Source organism: Falco peregrinus, chromosome 1 (genome assembly GCF_023634155.1).
Source record: "Falco peregrinus isolate bFalPer1 chromosome 1, bFalPer1.pri, whole genome shotgun sequence".
In the NCBI taxonomy this organism is placed as follows: Eukaryota; Metazoa; Chordata; class Aves; order Falconiformes; family Falconidae; genus Falco; species Falco peregrinus.
Window position 1 is genome coordinate 127,696,765 of NC_073721.1, and position 27,228 is coordinate 127,723,992.

The following is a 27,228-nucleotide window of genomic DNA, read 5'->3' on the forward strand; positions in this document are numbered from 1 at the left end:
ATTAGCTTTTCCAGAGCTGTCGCTGCAATCAGTATTTAGTCCTAATTTTTGTTGTTTAATAACCTACATTTACTGAAGAAACCCGTTCTGATGGCCTTTATATGGTATCCTCGGGTACTACAGTATTCCTTCTGGAAGCTCCACCCTGGCTTTCTGCCATCCCTGCGAATCACTGCTCTTCCAAGGACTCTTGCTCTTTCCTATCAACCTTTTGTACCTCTTTTCTTCAGTTGCTGCTGCTTATGTTTACAAGATGAGAGATGGTCAAACAAGAGCTGTTGTACTCCACAGTATATATGCATATATATACACACACAGAGCCCATAGGACTGTCCCTTCACAACCTCCTCCTCTCTGTGGAATCACAGAGACCTCTCGCCTTGATCTTTTGTTTTCCTCCTGGCTTTGATCTTTTGAAGTGCTTTGTGAGACAATCTCTCTACCTTATCACTGCTTATAACTTTTTATGACTGACTGGGAAGTCCTGTTCTCTGTTCTGCTACATTCAACTCAGTGCTTTTTCGCTGTGTTGGACCTAAAGAGAAAACGCATGCTTAAGGAAGAATTTCTTACCAGGGTTTGTTTTGATGCCGTTAACAAGGCTCTTGCCAGGGTTGCTGTGACTACTCCGGGATAACTCATCCTCTGTGTGAGGAGGCTGCACCAGTGTGTTACGTGGTTTGGGCTTCTCTCCTCCATCTCTTTCTTTTTTGGCAGTGACAGATTTTGAAGATTTGTCCGATGGCTGTTTCACAGGAGTGGGTGATCGTTTCCCTTTTGCATCTAATTTCCGGGCAGGTGAGGAAGATTTGGGTTTGCTCAAAGGCTTCCTCACACCTTTGTTCTTTTCTTTTATGTCTTTCTTGGAAATTTTATCAGTTCTGCTCATGCTTTGCTCATTTACCAACATATCAGGGTCCACCATGCAAACATCAGGGTGAGGAGGATGGGGATGGGGATCTACCATTGGAACGGGCTGAGGATCATGGCTGGACCTTGAGCTGGCATGGTGGGCATTCCCAACAGCTTTGTCCACTGGGAGGAAATCGGCATCTTCATCCGAGTCCATGTTGGCATCTGCTGTGATGGACGGACATTCTTCTGTCTCAGGCGGGACATCTGAGTCTGACTGGGAGGTTCCAGAATCACTCACTGATGTTGGAGGGGTTTCCTCCACTGTGGCACTTTGCATGGGGCTACTACCAGTGTGGGGTGGTCTTCCCTGCACTGAAGGATGCCCGTCCTCCTGTGAGAGGTCACTATCTTCAGAGAGCTCATGAGGGCTCGGGTTGATGAATGAGGGAGAGAGCTCTCCCTTCCTCTGCTTGTATTCACATGAGGAAAATTTATGTCCACAATCAAAACTGCCTCCTAAATGTGGCTCCATCTCATGGGAAGCATCTCCATGGTCCTCTGTTTTTCCACCCCTCTGCACATCTGGGAAAAAGGGCTGGAAACTGTGTTCAGGGGACACCAGAGAGGAAGGACGGCTCTGCCTCTCTGTGTCCTCTTTGCCTGTGCATGGAGAAAAACTGCTGTCAGAACGAGGACATGGTTTTTCATCTTTTGCCTCTGCTGCACGGTATGTACTTTGGAAAGCTTGCAGACTGGTGCTCACCTCCGTTGGACCATTGGCTGTGGTCTCATCTTCATGCTGCTGATGAGGAAATGATGTCAACACATCAGGGAGAGGCGTCAGTGTCATTAGCTGTTCTGCAAATGGTGCCTTCTGCTCTGGACTGCTTACACAGGGCTGCCGTTGTTTCTCTGCAGAGAATGGTGTGGGCTGCGAGCTCTGGCACTCCTTTCTGCACGGCGAAATGCTGTCCCTCATGCCACTTGCGAATGGAGAACCATGCTCTTCAGCAAACACAGAGTCTTTGGTTTCAGCTGTATGTGTTTTCACAACATTATCTGCAACCTGTGGAGGCACGTCCCAAAGACTCCTGGAACCTGGTTCTGCTCCTGCACCCGTGTATGTGGAAAGCATATGGGAGTAGAAACTTTCTGCTGTAGTCGGTATCACAGGAGTGGTTGCTTCAGACGAAGGTTCCTCTGACAGGCTGGAAGAGTCATCTTTCAGCTGCTGTTGGGGCACAGACTCTCTTTCCACAGCTTTGGAGAACAACTTATCTTCTTCGTATGGACTCAGTGGTGAGAATTTAGTGAAAGATGAGTCAAGGCTGCTGATTTTCTCAGAAACCTCCAAGTACTCATCTTTCTTTCCCTGGTCTGAAAGCAAAGCACAAGGAGTCTTTAGAGGAAGAGAGATATCCCCTAAACGGCTTGCAGAGGTTTGCTCGTGTCTGAACACACTGGGTGTTTCTCTCTTTTCTAGGAAGGAGTATTCAAACCCAGAAGAGCTATCCACCCCTCTGCCCTCTACTGTTGGGTCCTTTTTGTATGCCTCATTCTGTTTTTCAGAAGCAGACTTCAAGCACATGGCTTGCTCTTGGCGCTCTGAGACCACCGCTGCACTTGGGTAATCTGTTACGCAGAAATGTGATTCCTTTGTGGGTTTTTCAGCAGCCTCTCTCTTTTGTGAAGAATCGTGTCTTAAATGGCATGTTTCTGAAGCCTGGTCACCTCTGCCTGCGTCTGGCAGGTCACTGTAACCAGCACTGTATGTCCCCACAAGAGCGGCTGACGCAGTCTCCCTTGCGTACTCCTCTTTCCAGCCCAGGTCGGAGGGTGAAGAGGCAGTAGAAGTGGGTGAAATGGAGTCCTGATGCTTGCTGTGCAGAGGGGCTTCCAATACGTGACACCTGTCCATCGCTGAGATGTGTGCGTAGACAGTACCTGCAGCTTCAACGGGGCTGTGCAGTTTAGACTCTTTTTCAGATTTCTCCTTAGCGCCTTTTTCTAACTCTGAGTCACTCATGCTTTCTTCCCCCTGACCTGCTTTCTCATAGTAGGAATCTTTGGGACTTGGGCTTTCAGATTTCAGGGATGGGGAGCTCTGCTCCTGGCTAGACAAAATAATGTTCTTATCTGGACACGCAGCGTCAATATAGGCAGCTGATTTTTCTTGATAAAACGTGTCAGTCACGTCTGTGGGAGAGGCGAACGCTGTGCTTGCTGACGATGGGTGCAGTTCAGCGTCCAGCTCTTCTGGCAAGGCAGAAGACACCTTCAGTTTTTCCTGTCCTTCAGACATCTGAGCCTTATCTGTTTCAGACAAGGGCAAGTATCTCTCATGGATGTCTGTATAGTCAAAGGTCGAATCTGCTTTATCTTTAGGGGATGCTGGAGATGACAACTCCTTCTCAGCAGAGGTATAAAGGCAGGACTCTTCTTCCTTTGCGGAGACGTGAAAACTTTGACCTTTTTGAGACATCAGCGCTGTTGGTGATACCTTGTCAGTGTGACCTGGGCTGTCTGCACCCTTGGGTGTGAAGGAGGAGGGTCCAACTCCAGACACAATTATCTTCTCATAGATGTCAGCGTACTTGAAGCTTCTTTCATCGGGGTAGGGAGTTGGTTCTCTTTCTTCTTGCTCCTGTCTTGTAGCACTGTCATCACCTCTGGCTCTGCAGAACCCCTCCTCATAGGAATAAGGCTCCGGGGAGCTGCTGGAATAGGTCTCCGGAGGATATGCCACTTGGCCGGCAGAATCCACAGCCTCGGCATGGCCCATGGCAGCGCTGCTTTTTTGACAAGGGCCCGGGCCCAGAGGGGAGTGTGCACGCTGCCCTGACACTGCAGCACTTTCTTCTGGGGACGCTGCTATATATTCATATTCTGCTGGTCTTGTAGATTGCAACAGAGCAGATGCTGCTGCCGTCTGCTCTTTTCTTCCTGCAGAGTCATAAAGACCCTCAGTGGATTTGTAGTCATCCTCTTGCTTTCTATCTGACTTGTATTTACTGTCTATTTCCTGATATAGATCATTGATGTCTGATTTCTTCTCTGTGGTCTTTGATGGGACTTCCTCCTGTAAAAGTGGCTTGTGCTGATCTAATTTGTAAGGCCTTTCTGTTTCTGGTGAGGTGTCAATCTCCTTTTCCAGAGTAGTGGCCGTTACAGACAGGGGAGATGACATCAGTGCTTGGTCTAGTGACTTTGCGTAGATATCTAGGACAGCTTTCTCCTCATCACCTAAGTAGGAGTAATCTTTAGATGTCAACAACAATTCTTGCCTTTCTTTGTTTCCAGTTAATGCTTTGGCCTGATTTTCCTCACCAGAGACACATTGAGAAGACAGAGAGGAACTTTCCATTTCGGTTCTTTCTGGGAGAGTGATGCCAGCAGGAATTACTTCCACTTTCTTTGCTTCTGATATAGGTTTGGCACTCTTCTGTGTATCGTCTTTGTAACCACATGATTCCATCTTTAAACATTCTGCGTCCGCTTGCAGTAGCACAGGTTTGTCTTCAGCCTGATGGAGACCCTCACCCTTCTCACCAGGTGACTGCCCTTCTCTTCCAGTCTCTCTTCCTTCCTGAAGATACCCGTACGCAGAGCCCCACGCTTCATCTTCTGCTCTTCTCCAGGTGAGGCTGCCAGGCACTGCAGGAGACAGGATCTCCTCCTCTCCCATCCTGGGAAGGGATTTTGTTTCATATTCTGGCACCTCATCCAAGAACGTGCTCTCTCTCTCTTTATCATACCTCTGCCGCCTTCCCTGAACAGGGATCTCCTCCACCTCTTCTGGAAACCATACTTTCTTCTCGTAACTTAAATCCTTCATGTAAAAGTCTTCCATTTCCGGAGATTTTTCTTCCTGAGCTTCCTTGTACCTGCAAGATTTTATACCTTCAGCAGAAATGGGTGAAGGTGTTTTACCCTCAGTTGGGCTAGATCCTGTGAAGTGTAAGCCCTTCGCATCTGGAGATACTTGCTGGGCGTCCAAGCCTGCAGTCCTTCCCGTAAAAGGGCCCTTTTCTGATGCAGAAAATAGACTGCTGTCATCGGGAGACATTTCTTCAATTGAAGTATCTCTGGGTGATGTGTCTTTAACTGAGCTACTTTCTGGGCAAGGAAAAGATTTTGACACTTCTGTTGCGAGTTCTTTGGCAGAAATTTTCAGTGATTTTTCATACATAGCTGGGCTCTGCTCTGTGAAATCCATGGATTTCACAGCTTCTGAAGGGAACTTGTCAGTAAAGTCAGGCATAGCTTTTTCTTTTACAGGTATCTCTTCTGTGAAACTAAGAGACTTGATGTCTTCTGGAGAAGTCCCTTTAACAAAAAGGTCTGAAGAGATTTCCTTGCTGGGACTCTCAGTGAGAGAAATGGATTTGGTCTCTTCTGGAGAAATGTCTTTAAGGGAAACATGAGATGATTTTTCTTCTTCTGGGGTGTCTCCTGTGAAATACAGCAGTTTTCCTTCTTCAGTAGCCACTCCCTTAATGGAAATATCCGAGGATTTTTCTTTACTTTCTTCTGTAAAAGACAGTGATTTGGCATCATCTGGTGAAGGTTGTGAGGATTTGTCACTTTCAGATCTGCTTTGGCTTGTGAACTGTGGAGGACTCACTTTTCCTGGCGACGTTTCTGTGGTAGAGAATGGCTCAAAGGACAAGTGCTTTGAAAATCCCATTAAACTTTCTGTCATGGTTTTAGTTCCTTGCTCTTTTTCTGGCTCCAGAAACTTATCTGTGCTGGGATGGGGCAGCTCGGGACGCTCCTCTTCCTCCCCTATCACCACTGTGTCCTGCTTGTGGTAGGAGAGCCAGGGCAGCTCCTCCTTCCCCACTGGTTCTTCCTGCACCTCCTCCCTGGGACACACTGGAACGTCACTGGTCAAGTCCAGCTGGTGCTGTACAGATCCAGGCACTTCTTTTTCATGTCTGTATTTAGCTGCAGATACCTCGTCTTCTCTGAGAGGTTCACCCTTGGCTCCCTTCACCGCAAGAGAAGCTTGGCCTTCCAATTTCTTGGCAGCAGCATCTGTTTGTTTTTCAAACAGATCTGAATCTACCGTTTCTAGTTTTTCCTCCACTGGAGACTGGTGGAAGGGTGTGTGTCCTGCACTGGTGGGGCCAGATGGGGTAGGAGAGGCCATTTTGACTGTACTGTCATCAGGACTCATGCATCGTTCTTCAGCCTCTCCAGAGTCAACCTGGGAAAATGGTGTTTCTTCAGTGGATAATGGCAGACCAGAAGTTTGCATCCCTTCCGTGGGAACGCCGATTAACACGTTATCGGGACATTCTTGATGAGCAAACATGGGGGCACTGTAATGCCCTCTGAGTTTCCCAGGCATTTCAATATTTGGAGTCTCGTCTTCTTCTTCCTCTTCCTCTTCTGCCTCTTCATGAAGATCCTTTTTTTGAGCTTCCAGTTTTCTCTCTCCTTCTGCTAATGCATGGAAATCTTCAGGGGGTGGAGATTTAAAATATTTGTCTTCCTCCAAGGATGATGTGGGAGAGATTGTGCCAGCGGAGGGAACGTAGTCGAGACCTTGGGTTGCTTCAGTCCGAGAAGAGGGCATGCTGTTTACTGTGTCTAGAAGCAGAGAGCTTTTCCCAGTCTCTTCTGTTTGGGGTGCTGTTATAGATGCAACGGACTGATCTTCTGCTACTGAAGTTGCAAAAGACGAAAGCTTATCACATTCTGTAATGGAGGTAGCAGAGGATATATGCTCCTCCTCGGCTAGAGGTGCTGCCACAATGTTTGTAGGATAAGCCAGGATTTCAGACTCCTGGCCAGCATAGCCCTTGGCTGAAAGGTCGGCAGCAGGCATGGCCTGTATTCCATGTATTGCTTCAAAAGAGCCTGGGTGATCAGGAACAGAAATGTCATAGGCACTGACATCATACTTCAAGTGTGGGATCCTCTCTTCCTGTTCATCATGTATTTCTTCATCAGAAATAGTCTGCTCTGTTTCTGAGTAGCCTGGGATAGTTTCATCTTGGATATATGAAACATGTTCTGCTGTTGCTCCTGGTGGGACTGGCAGACTGCTCAGATATGATTCTTCCTTTGTTACGTCCTTTCCAATTAACTTGTTTTTCTCACCCATGTCACTAAATTCTTTTTCCTTTTCTGTACTGGTAAATATTTTGTCCCTCCTCTCATCCTGATCATATAAGTTTCTATTCTTTTCCTCCTTCTCCTCTGCCTTCATATGCTGTTCTTCCTTTTCTTCCAGTTCTGCCTTTTCTATCACATCTTCTCTCTTTTCCTTCTCACCCTCTTCCTGTGCCTCTGTCCCTGCAATATACTTTTCACCAGTCTTTGTTTCTGCTTCCCACTGTTTTCTGTCCAAAGAGATTTTCTCCTCTTCCTCCTTTTCTTCCTCTTTGAACACTGGTGACCGAGCACCCTTTTCTAAGAGGTCTATCTGTGATGGTACCTGTACTTTGTCTGGAAGGAGCTGAACTTCGTTGTCTTGCTCAGCTTTTCCCTCGCCGTATCTCATGTCATAATTTTCATCTACGGCTCTTCTTTCCTCCTCTGTTTTTTCAGCATGACCTGCTCTCAGTTCTAGCTGATGGACTGCCTTTTCCTCTGCTGGTGATTCTTTTTCTGTATCAGTAGTAGTTATCCCCTGTTCAGGAATATTTGTTTTCAAAATCTGATCTGCTTCAAGGCAACTCTGAACAATCATGTCAGCAGAGTCTTTTATCTCTGTTTCAGGTACTCTCACAACCTTATCACTAACCTCAATATCAGACATTTCTTGAGTCACCTGCAAGGCCCCTTTCTCCTCATGCTTCAGTTCCTCAAAGTCCTTTGTAAGATCTTCTGGCGAAGACAGGACTAACCTCTGTTCAGCTATGGAAGTCTCTCCTGGCTCCACCTGTACAGGTGCCTTCTCCATTGGTGAAGTCTTCAGGTCAGCAGGTACCTCCTTTTCAGGTTTGACTTTGATCTTCTCAGTTTTGAGTCTGCCTGGAACTTTTGCCTTGTATAATGTTTTTCTTACTTCTGGGGTAAATGGTTTTAAGTCTGGTTTAGAAATTTTTTTGGGCTCTGGTTTGGTTTCTTTCTTTTTATCCTCTTTCTTTGAATCTTTTTTTTCCTCTTTCTTTCCATCATCTTTTTTTAAGTCCTTTTTCTCTTTCTTAATCTCTTTCTTTTCTTTGTCTTTCTTCTCCTCTAGTTTGGATACTTTCTCTTTGAGGTGTTTTTTTCCAACCTTGTCTTTTGCCAATTTTCTTTTCTCAGCTTTGAGAGCATCACTTGTTTCTGTCTTTATCTTTTCATGTTTAACAGGTTTCTCAGGGATTTTCTCCGAGTGTTCTTTAACCTTTTTCTCAATTTTAGCATCCTTTACGACTTCTGGTTTTACCTCCTTAATCCCCTCCTCAACTGCCTCTTCTTTCTTAGCTTGCTTTGCCACAGATGGCTTGGGGGAAGATTTAAGACTCTCTTTACTGTCAGTTCTTTGTTTAATTTTGGTCTGCTTCAGCACAGGTGGAGGTATTCCAGATGTGATATCTTTCTGAGTAGCCACTGGGTACCTCAGAAAATCCAAGTGCTTGAGTTTCTCAAGACCTTCCAGTATCTTATTTTGAGGAGCATTTCCAGGAAACAAAACCCTGACAATTTTCTCTGTTGGGCTAGCTGGAAGCCACACCACTAGGGCTGTGATGGATGTGAGATAGGGAACAGAAATTTCACCTTCTTTCCCACTCGCGAGAATTATGCCAGTCTTTGCTTTACTATTACCAGCCCATTTCTGCATTAGAAACTGCATTTCTTTACTGTCCTTGACGGGATTCAGTATATACATGTCCAGCTTACCCACTCCCATTTTGTGGAAAAGGGTGATAGGTTCAATGGTACTGCTCACCACCCTGTAGAGAGGCTCTGATTTAATGCCTAGTCTGTTGAGATACTGCAGTGTCAGACAAGCTTCTTCGATGCTCCTCTTTACTTTCATGGATGATTCAGGCATCTTCAGTTTATCAGGAACATTAAAAAAAACCACCCCTAGCTCAGGGGAAATTAGGTTCTTCATCCAGTCACTGTAGTTGGTAGAGCCCTGGGATTGTTCCTCCTCTTGCTCAGCGACTTTCCTCTGCAGCAGCCCATTGATGCCAGGTAGGTTGTCCGCACCAATGTGGGTGAGCAGGATTGAGTCAATTCTATCCAGGTGCCTTACCAGCTTCCAGAAGCAGGATTTCCTGTCAGAGCCACCATCCACAAGGATGTTAAACCCATTGACAGCAAAGAGAGCAGAATCGCCTCTTCCCCCAGGGAATATGTAGCAGCAGGGTTTAGAAAGCTTCAGAAAGCCCCCTGACGTGGGTGGCTCCAGGAGATCAAACGGAGACGGCACGTCAACTGTCTCGGAGACATATTCTGCAAACTCAGACACCCCATCCATTTCTGGCAGAACTGGATCGGGATTCAGTTTCAGATTAATAATTTCTTGAAATCGAGGATGCCCAAGGTTGCTCCAGTCTCCTTCTCCCAAGCACGACACAGTAAGGGAGGCCTTGATATCTGAATCAATGTTGCTAAGAATCTGGGTGACCTAATGAGACAAGCACAGACAAATAAAGGTCAAACAGAGCTCTGAGACCAATTCAGCACTTAAAAAAAAAAAAAAAAGCCAGTTAATGCAGAAATACTGAAATCACAGGGAGCACTTTACTGACAGGGAACACTGTGGGTAGATTAAACAGTCCAAAAGCCCACTGCAAATAGATGCACGGGGCCACATTCTGCTCTATTTTGAGACTCTTAATGTTGATGGGCTGTTATGCTTCCTGACTGTTGGGAGTGCACAGTGACAAGACCTCAGGAAAGAAAACGAAAGCAGGAACCGCCTTGTCCTCTTTCCTTACTTCTCCCTATTTCACCTGGGATATCAGTCCCTGGCTCGGGCTCAAAAGTAGCAGTTTCTTTTTGATTTGTGAATTCTAACCCTCAGGTACCCTCTCCAGTGCTAAGCATCATCATCTGACCTTATCCTCACTCATCAGCTACCAAAAGATCACATAGCACTTTTGTGCAGTTTTAGTGCCACAGGACTTTATTTTTTTCAGATTTACTTTCTTTCCTGGGACCTATCTTGAAAGTTGTGACTCCATCTCCGATATACATACAGCTCTGGGGGACATACTACATGATTTATAGGTAGAACTAAGGTCAGTATAATTTCCAATGCTCCTTAGAGCTGTGCTGAACATATCCCAAGCAAAGAAGCATTAAACTTCCTAAGTCTGTGGAATGAGGTTAGTGCACTTCTTTGCACTAATTCTCTTGCTTAGACAGCCATTCGTTTTGAATAGTTCATGTCCAAATAAATGGGTACCAGAAATAAGTGAGAACAATCAGCCTAAAATAAATGAAGGTGGGCAGATTTGCTGATGTAATTACAGCAACCCTGCTATCAATTGTCTAAATTCAGTGCCTGCCACCTTGGAAAACTTAAGCCAGGGAGTTAAAGCACGATGCCCAAGACTATAGCATTAATTATTTACGCTGTGCAATTTTCTGGCTGGATTTCAAGCCCATCCCTCTGTGGATCTGCCACCTGAAGCAGTGGTGCAGGCTGCATTGCTCTGGTCACGCGCTCTGTGAACATGCTGGCTTACTGCTCACACCCACCTCTGGATCTGAAAGTATCTCAGCAAACTTCTGGTATGTGAAGGTCCCCGTCTGCAGGATCAAGTCTCCTTCTTGGTCTGAGCTCTGACCACAGAAGATCAGTAGTTTGTGGGCTGATGAATCACACACCAGTGAGCGGACCTGTTACCATGAGACAGATCTGCAGTCAAAAAGCAAGTTATCTGGATTCCTCATGAGCACGCAGACACCCAATCAGCCAGGCAGGCAGTACTTAACACATTATTCACAAACAGCCAAAACGTTAAGTTTTCTACATACAAGAGAGTAGGTTACTGAAGAGGGAAGACACTGCTGCTGCCTGCCTGACACAGCTCCATGTCACATCATCACTCACATCGAGAAAGTAGGCTAATGCTAAGAGAAGATGTTTGGCATTACACTTCTATGGAAGAGGCTGGCACATTTAGACTCTTATCCAAGTAGAGTGCTCAAGGTTCAGAAGCCCTCCACCTTGTTTGCTAGGAAACTCTACAAGCTCCCGAGAGATCCTTATAATCAGGTGATCCTAAGGCACTAACTCTTCCAAGGAAAGTTCATTCCTAAAGGGCTAGCACACAAGAAACAATACATTCTCTGTGTTTCTTTGTCTAGCAGTAAATTCTGCATATATCTTGTTGGCAAGACCAGGAACAGGACACCTGGCCACTTCACTACTCCTTGCAGTAGACTGGCAGCGATGTTCAAACTGTCCAGAAGGTGCAAAGTGTGGTGATCGTGACCGCTATGTCAAGCAAAGGCAGGAGAGCTGATGCGGAGAAAACCTGCGGGCATCTCGTGCTTACCTCAGACACGATGCTGTCCACATTGGGATTTACCAGGATCACTGTCTCCAGGGTGTCACTCCGGTGATGGAGGGTTCTTTGGCCTGAGGAGAGGTAGGGGATTAGACAGGATGGGAGAAGCTGGTGAGACAATATCTGCCTACCGATGTTTTAGCCTCAGAAATTCCACTTCAGCACTGGTTTGATTGCAAGGCTTCAACTTGCATTCTAGACCCAATTTAATACCTGAGTCTCATAGAACAAAGCAAACTCTTTTCAGTAACACGGAAAAAAACCCTAGTTCTGGATCAGCACAATTTGCAACTCAACTCCAGCATCTTCTGAAGTCCACAGTGCCAGGCATACCAAGCTGCCCGCTTGTGCCAGACAGCTGTGCCCCATAAACACTGGCACAGACCAGTTATCCCCTCCAGACAGAAGTGTCCTGTCTCATTGCAGCTACCATGGAGAGAGATTTTGGGTTGTCCAAGCCTTAGTCACCACAGGGCTTTGTGAGCCAGCTGGTGCGTGCCAACTTACCCTTCATTAGTGTGGTGCAGCAGTAATAATGAATCTCTCGTAGTTCTTAGTAATGTTTTCCCTTACAAGTGTTTTTCTTTAATCCAAATGGGCACTCCTAGAGGAAAAATGCTGCTATGGGAACCACCTAGGTGATAAAAGCGCTGGTTCTCCTGTCTCCCTCCTGTGAGAGTCACTCAGGCACTCAGACAGGGCTCTGCTCACTCTATGCATATTTAGACAAAAAAGGAAGAACCAAAGAAAAGCAAGCAAGAGCCTGGTAGTGCAAAAAAGCGTTTTGTGTGCTTACCTTAGCACGAGCATTACATGGGTATTTAGCAAAATCCTGACATAATGCCTGGGTCCTACTAATTTATTAGAAAGATCAGTGGTGAGTGCCTGGCACCCTGAAAGGCGAGGCTAGAGCCATCGCTGTGTGCCCACGTCAGACGGCCCTGGGAAGCAGGATGAGGTACAGGACCTTCCTGCAGCTTTTCCCTTGACATTGCAGGCACCGCATAATTTTTTGGATTCTAGGCTTTGCAAATACCTACCTCTGGACATTACATCCACTCTGCAAGCCAGGCACGTAGAACTTAACTGTTAGAATGTATGATTTATAGGGTTTAAATCTTTCATAGGCTTTAACCCCTCATATAGACTGGAGGACCAGAGATATTCACTGAAAATTAACTTCTGTTTTTCCTCTTCCAGACAACTGCCGCTCTCTGACAATGTTGTTCTTTCCATCCTCCCTATTCCACAGCCTCCCACCCGCTCTCTTTCTAGGCAGGTATCAACCCTTCTGAAATAGCATGATCAAACCATTATTGCAAAGAGACACCAAAAGGACACAAAAAGAAAGGAGTCAGGGAAAGGCCAACGCTCAGTATAGCTTTAATCAAACTCAGTTTACTGGGATGTTGTACTCTGGCTGCCAGCAATTAAGTACAAGCCAGACAGATATGCCCAGAAGGCAACTTTCAGCCCCAAATGAGAGCAGCTCTAAGCAATCAGCAGAACTATTTATACCCTGCATCTCTGGCTGCTTTCTGAGCTTGGGTCCTTTCTGTCTATCTGAAAACAGTCCCTCCAGACTAAAACAAAACCATCACTGTGCAAAGGAAATGCCTGCACTGAGTTCAGTGGCATTTCTGCCACTCAGTGTGGGATGTGGTGTATGGATGCCAGAGGCTGGGAACCAAGCCCCTGCACAAAGAAGGAATGCTGCGAGTGAGCTCGTGGGGAGCAGTGCGGGAGGGTGGGCAGAGGAGGGGGGCCCAGGAAGCGTCCTGGGGCAGTCACTGCAGCCAAAAGAAGCAAGAACCCACTCACCCTCGGGGTAATGGTAATTGTAAAGGCATTGCTGATACCTCGGCATTGTTTAGGATCCAGCAGCGAACACAAGGAGCACCTCATTTCCTCGCTGATTGCATTGGGCAGTTTTCACACTGCTCACCCCACGCCAGGACCTCCACTCATGTGCTCCTCAGAGCACCCAGAACAGAAGTGATCTGCTCCCATTTTTCAGCAGGACTGGGACAAAGTGAAAACCATGCCATTCCCCAGGCTTCAGCTTTTTCCCACCTTCCTGCCCAGACATCCCAGACAGCCTTTTTTTGGCAGTTGTTACCACGGCATTTGGAGAACACGGCTTGGTGTGCAGACGCAACACCAGCAGCCTCTTGCTTGTGCCATGTGAGAGGAGGGCTGTTGGGCCCAGTGCAGTCACTGGTGCCCAGCATGTGGGCATCCTTCCAGGCACCAGGTGCCAAGGTGCTGCAGGGGCAATGCCAGGCGGAGGGCTGCAGGCTGGCCAGTGCTGGGTGGGCAACGCCAGCTGTACAGGGAAGGGGGCCTGTCTGCAGGGTAACGGGATGAAAACACTGCTGCTCTTTGCCATTTCTTTGGTTCAAGCCCAAGCAGCTGAGCTGTCGCTGCTGGGACTAGTAAACAAAGCGGGGCTGGTTAGCATTCTGCTCGCAGCCTCTCGCCCCCCCGAGGGGCTGTCCCCTTCAAACTTGAGAGAAAGAGAAGGGATCAAGCCGTGGGGCCAGCAGCTGCTGGCAGATGGAAGGCAGGAGTGGTGAAGTACCGAGTCTTGTGAAGGGCTGCGAAGATGATTAAGGGACTGAAGCATTTTCATTTGAGGCGAGGTGGAGCGTGCTAAGACTGTTTATGCTGGAAAAGAGAAGGCTTGGAAGGGGGAGGGATCTTATTGATATGTATAAATACCTGATGGGAGGGAATGAAGAAGAGGAGGTCGGACTCTCTTCTCAGCAGTGCCCAGTGACAGGACACAAGAAAACACTTTTTTTACTGTGAGGGTGCGTCAAACACTGGAATAGCTTGTACAAAGAGGTTGTGGAGTCCCCATCCTTGGAGATACTCAAAACTCAGCTGGACACAGTCCTGGGAGACCTGCTCCAGCTGACCCTTCTTGAGAGGTGGGATTGGACTAGTCGATCTGAAGGGGTCTCTTCCAGCCTACAATTCGGTGATCCTGTAACTCCATGAAGCCATGCAGCCCTCCAGAGCCTTGCTTCTGACTCACTGTTGGACAGATTCCCTTTCTTCAGTTGCAGCAGTCAGTTCTCAGAAGGATACAGGAGCACAGCCACACAGACAGGCCATTTCCAGAAACACTGAGTCACTGCACACACACACGCATGCCAAAACTGTTCTTCAGCTTAATTCAGTGATGAAGCAGAGCAGCACACAAACCCCAGGCTGAACTGCAAACTGTGAGTGAGATGGCAACACGGTGACCTTAACCCGGCTTGTGAACTCCCCAGGGCGGGTACCCCAGCCCCTGCTCCCAGCCAGGCTGCCCGCAGCAGCCTCCCCCAGCCTGGGGCCAGCAGCACCCCTGCATGCGACAGAGCAGATGCTGGGCTGTGCCCAGCTGAGGGAATACCCGTCACCATCGCAAAGTCTCTTTGAGTCCAAGTGCTGATCAGTCTGAGGGGCCCTTTGCTGGCTGCCTCCTCTATACAGGCCTGCAGAAGCAGCTGTACAGACAAGTGATTTAAACTTACAGACTGGGGCACCCTTCTTCTTGCTAACAAAAATTACGTGCCACAGAAATGAGTAGAGGTGTGACTGAAAGCACACTGTTCAGGTCATTGTCAGGTATTTGTCCTTACTAGAGCCCTATCGCAGTGAAATGCATGCCTGGAGCTACCACTGCAAATGGCAAAATCCCCTAATTACATTTACCAGTATAAGGAATATCCTTCTCAGGTTCCTGAAGACTGCAGTCTTCAACTTGCCTCGAACAAACATCCGAACATCTCTCTCCGACCACACATCTCCAGATGCATTCTGAACACAGATCCCTGACGCTGCTCAGCCCTCTTAAACTATGCTCACAAGCTGCTGTGTTAAGTGGAATCTCCTCTCCCCCAGTAACTGTGGGAGTAAACATCATTAACATTGAATTTCTCATTTCATACGAATTTTCACTGTGCATATTTAGGCACATTTGGATCACTGCAGTCACCACAATGCCTGTGTGCTTCCAGAGAATGTTCCTATCCATCATGTCCCCAAAAAGCAGAAAGCCCCCAGTCTTCGCCATCAGTTTCTTAAGAGGAGTTTCTCTAGTCCCTCATAACCACCATCACCTGTCCTTCAAACTCTTCTAGTTCTGCTACGCCCATTGGGAGTAAAAGCAGAAGTATACAAGATGAAAATGAACACAGAAGATTCTTAGGATGGCATTATTGTATTTTCAGTATTATCCCCCATCCTCATTTTTTTATGTATCATAACATAACCTGACACTAGCTTTGCACCAAATAAAAGTCTTCAGTTAAGGGTACACAGTGATATCCAAATTTCACCCTGCTTTGACACTATTAATTGAGCCCTTGTAAGGAGTCTGAAAGGTTTCATTTTTCTAGTGTGCTTGATTTTGCATTTTTTGACAATGAATTTAAAGGGACATGATGATGACTGTTCAATTTAATTGCAGAAGTTCTTCATGGTCTTTTCTAGGTACAAGTAACTGAGTCATCTACAAATTTAGCCACCTCCATGTTCGTTCCAACCCCTTTCCTCACCATTACTGTATCGATCAGCTTTATATTTAGCGTGAAGTCATGAAGCCCTTGTATTTTACCTCTGGGTGCTGCACAAGCTTGACCATATATTTGTTTTCCAATTTGTTTTCTGTCTCTTAGGCAGTTTTTGACTCATGGCTTTAGTTACCGCACAAAGTGCTTGCTGCATAACATATGTAAAGATTTAATACACAAATGTACCTCATTCATGACCTCATGGAAAATTTCAGGAGCAGACAGGCATTTCTCCTTCTCCACACAGGTTGCACTACTTGCTGTTGTGCAGAATGAGCATCACCTTCATTCTGACGCACCACAGAGGGCACACATAAAACTCTTTCTACAGGGGAGCCACCTCTTGGATGGCAGTCAGCAGGAACTGGCTGCAGAGGCATTACACAAAAATCCCAGAGGTGATGAACAACAGCTTCCCCAGGCCATGCCAGAGGAACTTCCACGGCTAATACTACAGGGGCACTTCAGGGCGTACAGGCTGCAGTCATGGATCATTAGTGAGGAGGGAGGAAAAAGTCTGATTATTATTACTTTTTTTAAGAGTATGTATAGCTTACATACTAGAAAGGCTGAGGGGTGCCCTCATCGCACTCTACAGCTTCCTCAAGGGGGGCAGCAGCGGGGAGGTGCTGATCTCCTCTCTCCGGTGACCAGCAATAGGACATAAGAAAACGGAACGGAGCTGCACCAGGGGAAGCTCAGACTGGGCATTAGGGAAAGGTTCTTCACAGAGAGGGTGGTCGGTCACTGGAACAGGCTCCCCAGGGAAGTGGTCATGGCACCAAGCCTGCCAGAGTTCAAGCAGTGTCTGGACGATGTTTTTAGTTATATGGTTTCGTTTTAGCCAGTCCTGCAAGGAGCAGGGAGTTGGACTTGCCTTCTAAGTTGAGATATTCTATGATTATGTGGCCCATTGAGTGTAGAATTAATTTGGTTTTGGCAGAGGACAGCAAGTGATGAGCAAAGCGACACAGATTTTGGGGTCGATGTGAATTAACCACCCAGGGCTCCCTACATGCGCACAGAGACGGAAGGCGAGAGAACGAAGGACCAGACGCTGTTGTTTTAGTGACGAGCAGTCAAGCAAAAAGGACTATGCGGGGAGGTCACTCTAGGCTAAAACAAAGAACAGTGCTCTAGGTTAACTATGTGACAAACAGGATGCCCAAGAAAGAGATGATCCTAGAAGGAGACAGATGGCCGCAGAGGCAGAAAGGGAGGTCATGCTGCCAGTACAGATCCTTGCATGCCGTGCGTTTTGCCACTCTAATTGAAAGCACCTGACCCCCCCTGTAGTTGAACAATAAATTTTGGGCTGGTCCGAACAGTTGCAAAGGCTGCTGCTTGTCATTTGCTTTTAATCTTTCAGGCCATCAAACCTCAGAGATCTTGTTATTCTGTTGATCAGAATTGGAAGAACCATGGTTACTAATCACCGTGCTGAAATCAGAGACCAAGTGTCAGGGCAGTGGGACCCAGGCTCTCATCTCTGCGAAATACAATCACCCAGGCCAGAGCGCTAATGAGTCATCTCTTAAGGGAAAGACTGTGCTGAAGTCAGTCATGATACACCAAATATCAGACTGGTACGCCAAACTGTAATGAGCATGAGGGCCACAGAGGTGATTAAAGGCCTGGCACATCTCTGATAAGAGGAGGGCTGAGGGGCTGCGACTCTTTAGCCTGGAAAAGAGAAAACTCAGGGGAGGGATCTTACTGGTGTTTGTATGTATCTGATGGCAGGGCGTAAAGCTGCAAAGCTCTCAGGACCTCACCATACAAAGGGTGGAGACTGTTCATCTAACCACATGGGAACCAATCCTCTCCCCATCCAGGGAGCACTCTTGATTCCTCATTACCTCCCTCGTCCTTCCTGCACCCTTTACCTCTTTTGTCCCCAAGATTATTTGGCCTTACCAGGCCAGGTTCTACCTGTAAAGCCACAGTCTGGACATGTTATCAAGGCACACAAGCCACAGTGATTAAAAAAATGATTCTTCCTAACTTTCTGATCTCTTACCTGATATTATGAACATAACTCTTCAGGGCGGCATTTCTGAAAGGACTCTTCTTAACCAGAACCCGGCTATCGCTATGCTTCAGTACCTTTTGCTACACTTTAGTCAAGAGCTGAGCCTTGTATGACAGCGTCTTCCTGATGCTCTATTGAAAAAGTCCACCCCTGAAGACAGTCAAAACTGTGCATGAGGGTTCTCTGAGTGCATATATTTGCATAATTAACATCAGCTAGTGCAAGCTGAAAGACTGCCATTTCCCTCATTCTGCAATGACATCATAACACTGAGATAGTAACTGACTCTTTCATTCTGAGGCTGTGAAGTCTCCGACTGCAGCTCCTTCAGTGCCAATGGGAGAAAAAGGATCCAGCCCCAGATGGTGTCCATTCAGAGAAAATGAAACAACGCATTCATTCACAAACACTTTGCTGTCCCGAGTACAGCAAAGCCGCAGCTCCTTGGGGGAGAGATTATAAAGACCAGAGGGGAGGAAAGGTCCCACACAGACTTCTGAGCAGGGTCCTGCCTCTCTTGTGTGCGAATACCCCTTCCTATCTCCTCCTGCAATATGGACACACCGCCCCCATCTACCATGGAAGCCCTGTGCTGTTCAGGGAGGGAGAGGAGTGGATGTGCTCTGGCTGGTAGCAACATCCTACACCCAGCACCTGAAGGGGACACAGCTGCGGCAGCTCCTTCCTCCAGCACGCACGCTGAACACTGCACAGCTGGTAGGACCAGCTCCGGCTGGTGGAGATTCAGACGCTCTGCCAGCTAGTCAGATAGGCTCAGGAATTTATATAAAATAAACACAAAGATTGTTTTGGCAGGCAGTGCACAAGCCAGCAATGGCAAATTTACCATTCAGCTCCTCCCTACCTGGACTTGTGCATCTCAGAAACACCTCTCAGCTTCCCTGTACCTGGACATCTTTGCTGTACGTCGTGAGTAACAGCCCTGACCTGTCACAAGGGGTCAGAGGGGTGCATCAACCCTAGAGACGTGCTTAGGGGATTTCATAGCTGTGGGCAGAGCTGTGGGCACTCTGTGGGCAACCACAGCACCAGCAGCAGGAACTGAAAAGTGCTGCAGAGCGGCACGAGGGAAGTTTGCACACAGCCTTCCTGCTGTCTGTGTGCCCAAACCATTCAAGAGGAGAGCCCTCAAATTTAAAAAGAAACCCCTCCACTGAGGGCTGGGCTGAAGAGACTCTGAATGGCACATGGGCATTTGTGGTGGGTTCTAGAAAGGAAAAATTTTAGGCAGATTCAATTTTAAAGAAAACCGTGACTTCCGAGGGAAGCAGGCTGTGCCCACTTCTGGGAGCTTAGCCATGCAGGCGATGGCCACCGCCACGTCCCCAGTTACAGCCTGCTTCCCAGCCACATCACCCAGACACAAGGAAAGTGGCTTGGCCAGTTCCTCCCACTCCAGACAGAGGGGATGACCCACAATCTCAACTAGTTTCCACAGGCTGTAAATTAGATTCCGAAGCTGATGCAGTGCTTAAGTTGGCGGCAACAATAAATGGTTTTACTAATAAACTGTCCTTGAACAACATTTTTTTTTAATTTCAAAGCAAAATATTCAGGGCTTTAGAATACAACAGAACATCCTTTTAGAGTAAAATAATGGCTACAATTATTGCTAAAAGCAATTAAATATTTTCTCTTAAACTTGCTGTAATCCAGCAGTTATTTTTGCTTCTTCTTTTCCCTAAAAACTTTGAGAAAATTCTTTTCAGAATACTCATTTATTTACGTACACAGAATCCCAGGCATCCAGTTGTTGGGGTTTTTTTTCTTTTCTTTTTTTTTTTCCAGACAACAATGGCCGTATTGGGCTCAGCATATGTTCAGATCGAGAAGATATGACAAGGTCACTGCACTTCCTCAGTTTGAATCTCCCTGTTCTTTCTTGCCACCACCACTTTGCTCTCTGGGCTCTTGGGATTATGCTTTCATTTGTCTCGACTGTTTGAAACACCTTCCAATTTGCTATTGGCCATGCCTACCATCAACATGCTGTTTACATCCTAATCCTGGTCTGCCTTAAAAGAGTATTAAGGAAAGGGGACGAGCTTGTTTCAGCTCTCCTGGGACACGAGAGGCTCAGCTGCCGGCTGCCTCTGCTCTGGCTCCACAGGCACCAACTGGCTTAGCAGCTGCAGAGGCAGCCACCGAGGAATAAAATCTGGGCCCCAACGCTACGCCATCACTTCTGTCCTCCTCAGACAAGAGATTCTCACCTGCAGCTCCTCCTTGCAGCCTGGGCGGAAAGCTGGAAGCCTGTAACCAGTCACCATCTTCTCAGAGGATGATGAGAACCCAAAGAAAGACGGCACAGTGGCCTGCTTGTTGGCATGTACTCTCAGGGGACAGGTGACCACGGACTCCCCCCGTGCCAGCGATGGAGAGGGATTGCTCTCAGCCCCTCTGGCTGAAGCTAGCTGTACCAGCTAGCACCCACCAGCACAGAGACGTGAAGAGGATCTTCACACATCTGCGTCCCGAACACCAGACTGTACAGTGACTGTCTTTGCTCCCTCCCCCAACGACTCTAAGGAATAATTAGTTAATTATGCAAGCCACGGCTATCTCAACAGGAGACACAAAGAACACCCTTGGACTGGCAGCGCCCTGCGGTTAGGGAGGTATCTCTGCTTTGGTCCAGTCCTAAATCCGTGTGCTGGTTCCAGCTCAGGAATCCCAACACAATCTCTAACAGCCCCGTGGATGCCCTTAGACTGTTTAGCAGGAGGACAGGACACTCCCACCGTACAGCTCCCTACCTTCTAACATAGCGTTGTGTCAGAGGAGCTGAGGCTTTCAGGCAAGGCAAGTGGAGAAACACCAGCGGAGGACTACAGCTGGAGCTTGGTGTGAACTGCCCAGAAGAGACCGAGAGGTGTTGGGAGGGCTAGGGGGGAGGCTGCGGCATGCACTGGTGCCTGACTGCTGGGTGCAGGCTCCTGAAGAGATGCAGCGGTCCCAGCAGTTCTGGACACATCCAGCTCTTTGTTTCTTTTCCAAAGATGAGCAGAGCAAAGGGTACAGCCAGCTCAGGAGGTGATCACAGCTGAAAGGGCTGTCCCACAGCCGCCTCTGCCCAACTTGTATTCACAACATGCAACAGTGACAGTAACCACTTACAATAAAAACATCATTAGGAAAATGCAGTAGTTTTAGCTTTCTAGTGTGATTCAACAGCTGAGACTGATGAGGAATTGGCTTCAGGCAGTGCTCTGCGGTCCACCAGCAAGTGTTCTGCCTCTCATGGTCTGAAAAAGTCTACAGTAAAGATTTATTTCCTATACTTTCTATTTTTAGGTCTTCAAACACTCTGGAGAAATAGATAAATAAGTATCTATTTATTTATCAATGGCTAAATCTAAGATCTATCTCCTTAAAGATTTTCTTTTGTGATTTTTCTCTTAAAGAAAGAGAGAATCACTGAATACTAGCAAAGAGAAAAAATATTTTTAGTAGGAATATGAAAATCAGCTGAAAATTGAGAAGCAAAGAGCTGAGTCCCTGTAAGGGAAGGCTAGGGCAGAGCTATGGGCTGCCCTGGGTAGCAATGGAAGGGAGCATACAAGTGATCACCGAACAGGTCACAGATGAAACCACATGGAACATAAAATGAGGGATTTTAAACTGCACCTAGAGAAGGGGAAGGGAGGCAATGGTGTTTGAGCAGGAAAGCGTTTTTGTATGCGGGAGTTTTTATTTTTTATGCAAGTTTCAAAATAGTCTGTGCTGATTTTTTGTATTGGGATACTGAATCACATAGTTAAAATCATGGCACCACTGAAATAAAGCCTGTGACTGTGTGATAGGAGACTTGCCTTATCTGGAGGAACTGAATAGACAGTTACAAAGGACTGGAAAACACAAAGCAGTGTGCAGAAAGACTGAAGATAAAACAAACAGCTCTATGAAGCAAAGCATCCCCTAGGGACTGCAGACCTGAAAGCACACACACATTGACTTCAGCCTGTTAACAAGGGGAAATCTCCAGGTACTGGTTTTAGCTTTCGTTAACATCCCAGCCACAGACGGATGGGAATTTTGGGTACACATGGTATATTTACCACTATTACCCACACTCCAGTTAGACTCAGGCTAGGTAGAGGGTAGAAGAGCACCCACTCAGGAATACACCACCACATCCACTAAAACCCCCTTAAGAGTTCAAGGTTTTCCTGATGTGTGGCTGTGTGCATGGCGAAAAGGGTGACAGGCAGGTGACAGGAGGCTTGGCAGCACAGCACACAGAGGACTGAGTGGAGAAGGATGCAGCACATGCAAGAGCATTAGGTGAGCCAGAGCAGAGCCGGTGACACATTCTGTACCCCTCCCAGGGCTTTGGACAGAGAGTTTCCAACCAGAGCATCTACCCAGTTGTCTTCAGGAGGACAAACAGGACAATCAGTTGCAGACATGCTTCCAGGAAACACTGGTACAACTTAACTCAGTGTAAAAGGAGCCATCAAGTGCTAAGATCAGGATAGAAGAGAGCAGCTGATTTGGGACAGAATAGGCACTAACTTTGCAACAGCTCAGAGGCAGAGAAAAAGCCTTAAAAGCTGCAGAACTCCACAAGCAAAGAACTCGGTGTAAAAAAGGCACAGAAGGAAGACAGCATCGGCAAGAAAGCTCCAAGAAGGAGAGAAGTTTCTCAACAGGAGCAGACTCAAAGAGTGAAATTAATTAAGAATCACACTGGGCAGGCCAGAGAAAGAAAAAAACCACAGCAGCAACCAGTCTTTAGGGTCAAAAGGCTACTATCTCTGGGAGGAGCAGACAGCAACAGATTTTGAAGAAAATGGGAAAGCACAACATATTAAATACTGTCAAAAACTGTAGCATGTGTGTGAAGACCTACACAAAGCAGGAGGGGCATCCAGAACCATTGCCAAGTCTGTCAGGATGGAGAGGGCTGAGGTGTCTGAAGGTGTGTTCAGGTTTCCTTTTGTGGATCTAGCTGGAGATAGTTAATAACTTACCTCACCATACTGTTACTGCATGTCAGGAGAACTGATCATGCTTTAAGGTAAGAACAGGCTCTGCAAAATGACCGACCACCTCCTGGGGAATTGCTACAAAGCTGAACCAGCAGCAGGGCCAGAGGAGGTGAAATATTCTTTAAGGTATGGGAGGTTGTGGACAGGAGATACCCCTCGTAACCATTTGCCTGTGTAATTCCTACCTTCCCTCCTCCCTGTGATTTTCATGTCATCTACAGCCACTTCCCCGGCAAGTTCTATTTCTATACTGTGCCAACCATAGCAACAATCTCATCGCTTCCTAATTGCACATACTGTCTCACTTTTATGCTAAAGAGCAATTTGATAGCTCAGCCATTTTAGAACTACTAACTGAAGGCACAGATGTTCAGTTTGGAAACAGCTGTATCTATTTCCAGAGGTTACTGTTCCTAACTGTTCATTAAATACCCCTCAACTGGAAGTTACACCACCACTGAGCTACATTAACGGACAAGAAGAGCACTTCCATCTAGCTTGCCAGGTGCAGAATCGGTCACGAGAGATTCTGTTCCCTTCAGCAGTTTTGCTGACTCAACCTTGCCTTGCGTCCTTTTGCTGTGAAACAGTGTATGGCATTCACGTGAACCAAGAGCACAGCTCTGCACAGGGGCGTTATCTCCAGCTGTGAGGAGCTGGAGCTGTAACTTCTTAAACATCTCCAGTTAAATTCACAAGAGAAAACCTAAACTTTAAGATACCCTCTGACCTGGTGCCCTCACTCCACCAACACCCTGGCAGACATACAGAGGTCCCTTTGGAAACAGAATTAATGTTTCATGTTTTCCTTGTCAGTGGGACTTCAGCTGCGATTTGCTGCCGGTCCCTGAACAGAGGCTCCCACAAAACTGTTCCCCTTGGCACTGAGGCAGATGCCCTGTTTCAGATTTCACAGCTCAAGACTCCTTTATGTCACCCAGTCAGACAGCTTCTGGTTTCTTAATTTTAGTAAGAACATGCATCACAGGATATATGTTCTTACAACCAGAACATAGCACAGATTCAAGACAATGGCACATTTCTTCTAGTTTTGAAGTATCTGCGTAATGCTGACTCTTGACTGACTTGGAGGTACAGTTCTTGATTTGTCCTATTTTTCTCTCTCATTTGTTTTTTCCCCCCTGACAACTGATCAACATGAAATGTGTAAGCAAGCGGCCTGAGGCAAAGAGAGCTTAGATGTATCAAGAAAGGGATGGCTGTCACAAATAAGGAAATAATTCTGAGATTTCCTCCTGTCTGCCTAGTGAGGTGCCACATTTCTGGCAAGAGGCTCCTGTCTCTGATCCGTTTAGACTCCTCAAACCTCCTTCCTGTTCTGTACTGTTAACGGTTTCATTCTAAGTAGCTTTTCTTCCCTCTCACCTGCTTGTTTTGAAGATGACCGGCTGAATGTCATCTCCATTTAAGATAAAGATATTAACCCAGCTGTGGACTCTGTGTGGCTGGGGTGGTAAAGCACAGAAGGACTGTATTCTGCCAGCCCTTGAGAAGAAGCAGCTGTCCTCTGCCAACATCTTTCTTTGCTGCATTTTAACTTTGCATTCTTGGGTCTAGTTGCCACCTAATAGATTCTTTACATGGTCTGGATTCCTGTGATTTGATTTACAGCTCAGAGTACAGCAACAATGAATGGGATACAGAAAGTTATTTCAAAGTGCAGAGCTTCAAGGCCTCCTGTCCCTTCCACTGGCAAATGCAGTCCTTGTCTGTTCAGCACTGAAGAGAGGGGCATTTGGGAGAAGCCAAGGAGGTTCCCAGCTGAGTAGGGACATCTTCTTCTCTCAGTGCTGGTGACAAGCCAGCTCCGCACTGCCTCTCACCAGCATCTGCACTGAGCTCACCGAGGTCTCACTTCCAAAGAGGAGCCCCTACTTCTTAACGCTACCCGGTCTAGCCAGGTCTCTTTCAGCTTGCCAATTACACAGTGGAATCGGTGACTGGACTTACTGACTTGGGAGAATAAAGAGGACTGGAAGAGCCTCAATTACAACGAATACTTTTGTCTCGGGGCCCCTCACTTGTTCAGCTCCCTTAGAGCCATGCAAGCACAAACCCTTCCACACTCCCATGCCTCCCTCTTCCTTGACAGTTGCCTTTGCCTATGGACCAGCAGCAAGAAAGAAACCTCATAACAATTAAAACTCCCATGCAAATCCAGCCACCAGGAACTGGGCCAAAACACATATTGTGTTCATACCTACTAGCCTGCACTCTGGTTCTTCAAAAAGAAGGTCAAAGCCACAGAGAACCACCCTAACCATTGTTTTTCTACCAGGGAAAGGAGTCAGATTTGTTTGAAGCCGCTTACTTCTTATATGGCCTGGGCAGTGTTTGCATTTCCGTCCAAGTACTGCAATTCACTCCTTTTAAACCATTTTAGGAAGCTTTTCAGAACATAAATCTAGTCAACCAGAAGGTAAATCACTGGCTTCTTGTCCACTTCTCCTCTAAGACAGCTATTAGCACCCTGAGTGCCTGACGACAGACTGACATTCCTCAGGCAACATCCGAAAGAGAGATAACTAATGGCCTTTTCCTTCCAGTTTTCTCCTTAATTATTTCAGAATTTGGCACTGGAGCTTAATAGAGTGGTGCAGGCAAGATGGCTAGATCCCGCTGAAATAAAGGTCAGCTACAGCAAGTGCAAAAGCAATTAACTTAATCTTTTAACTTTCAAGTCAATAAAGGAAACAAACGATCCAGACTTGCCAGTTATGCTGCCATGCTTTTTTAGCACAATCTAGTTGTAGCTCTAACACGTCATGAAAAACAGCACTAAGCTTTTATAGCCTTCATCTTTTCACTAGAAACACCCAAAAGGACTTTTCTCAGGACTACCAAAACACATGAAAAGCAGAGCTAGCAAATGCCAGCTCACCTGTGCAGCGGTACCATGCAGCTTCAGGACAAGTCTCCAGGTGAGAGCTAAAGCTATAGCTTGTGCTGCTTATGTCCTGCCAGCTGGTATTGCTATTTTATTACCATGGCCAGTATCTCAGAGGCAGGAACGGACTCTCCTTTCCAACCTTAAAACAGCTGCAAGAATTTCAGGTCAGGTATTCTATGAGCATATTCAATGACAACCACTTATTAAGCCAGTGCTGCCTAAGGCATTTAGCTGACTCCCAGGGGAGTCAGAAGAGGCTCAGCCTCTTGCTTAGGAGGGGTCTGAAACCATCTTGCTGTACCTAAGCTCTGTGATTTGTTTTCACCTTCATTTCACACTCAAGACAAGGAGATAGATTTCCACGTGTCTGACTGGCAACAACAGATGAGTCCTCCTCCTGTTGCACCTTCTTCTCCAGGACCTCAAGAATTAGCACAAATTTACAACAGATTTCTTGTTTTGCAGAATGCCAGAGACACAAATACCTTACATGCCTGGTTGAACTGTGAATCCAGAGCTCTAAGGTAGGTTCTAGTAAATTGCCAGACTTCAGCGTTTCACAAGAAAGCTCATGCAAGACAATAGTATGTGCAAAGAGACACACAAGTTATTCAGTAGGACACACTGATAATAGACACGCATATTAAATCCTACACCTTCTGTGACTTACATGCCTCCTTCCACTTGAGACTCTCAACCTTCATCCTCTTAGAGGAGCTATCCAAGCCTTTACTTTCAAAAGAAAAGAAGGGTCTTGCTTTCTTTCAAAACACAGAAACTGGGATGATGATGCTTTTCAGAAAGGTGTAAGTGAATCAAAATTGCACTCCCCAGTAAAAAAAAAAAAAAAATCCAACCCAATATTATTCTATACATTTGACAGATTGATCCAGCAAGACTTAAAGGCCTGTCTTGGGAGAACTAAGAACCTGCTAGCCGAGGACACCAATGCTCAAATTCATCTATGAATAAAGGCTCAGAAGGACAGAGAGTTCCTGAAGAGCCGGATACACAACTAATTGTTCCATTAGTACTCCAGTAGCTTTTGAGATCCTGGAGACAAAGGTGTGAAAGGAGAACTGATCTGTAGTCACCAGTCAGCATGTGTAGAAATTTATCTCCATTTCTTTAGCGTGAAGCGAAGATAAAAACAAGACACAGAGTTTAAGCACAGCAAGGCATGGAATTAACAAAGGCTGCTTTTTGTGTCCACCCTGCACTGTCGCGCTGCAATAATCCCAGCTCCCTCCATGTTCCCTGCAGTCCCCTACAACATCCTCAGCCCCTCTCATGAGTCACAACCACCAACTGGTGAAGTGGCAGCATGCTTGGAGACAGAAGTGCACTGTCTGATGGCCTGTGCCTAAGTGGTGAGTGCCCCGAT

At 46.7% G+C, this 27,228-nt stretch overlaps 1 protein-coding gene across 2 annotated transcripts in view; it reads right to left on the minus strand.

Annotated features, from left to right (window-relative positions):
• Nucleotides 1-27,228, minus strand: part of MAP1A (microtubule associated protein 1A) — a 66,763-nt gene that overhangs the window by 4,969 nt on the left and 34,566 nt on the right. For both annotated transcript variants that reach the window (XM_055818309.1, XM_055818317.1), the window contains 3 exons: nucleotides 11,313-11,395; nucleotides 10,510-10,650; nucleotides 574-9,430 (listed from right to left, as the gene is read on the minus strand). In XM_055818309.1, coding sequence (XP_055674284.1) covers nucleotides 574-9,430; nucleotides 10,510-10,650; nucleotides 11,313-11,395 — 9,081 coding nt within the window. The remainder of the gene's footprint in view (nucleotides 1-573; nucleotides 9,431-10,509; nucleotides 10,651-11,312; nucleotides 11,396-27,228) is intronic.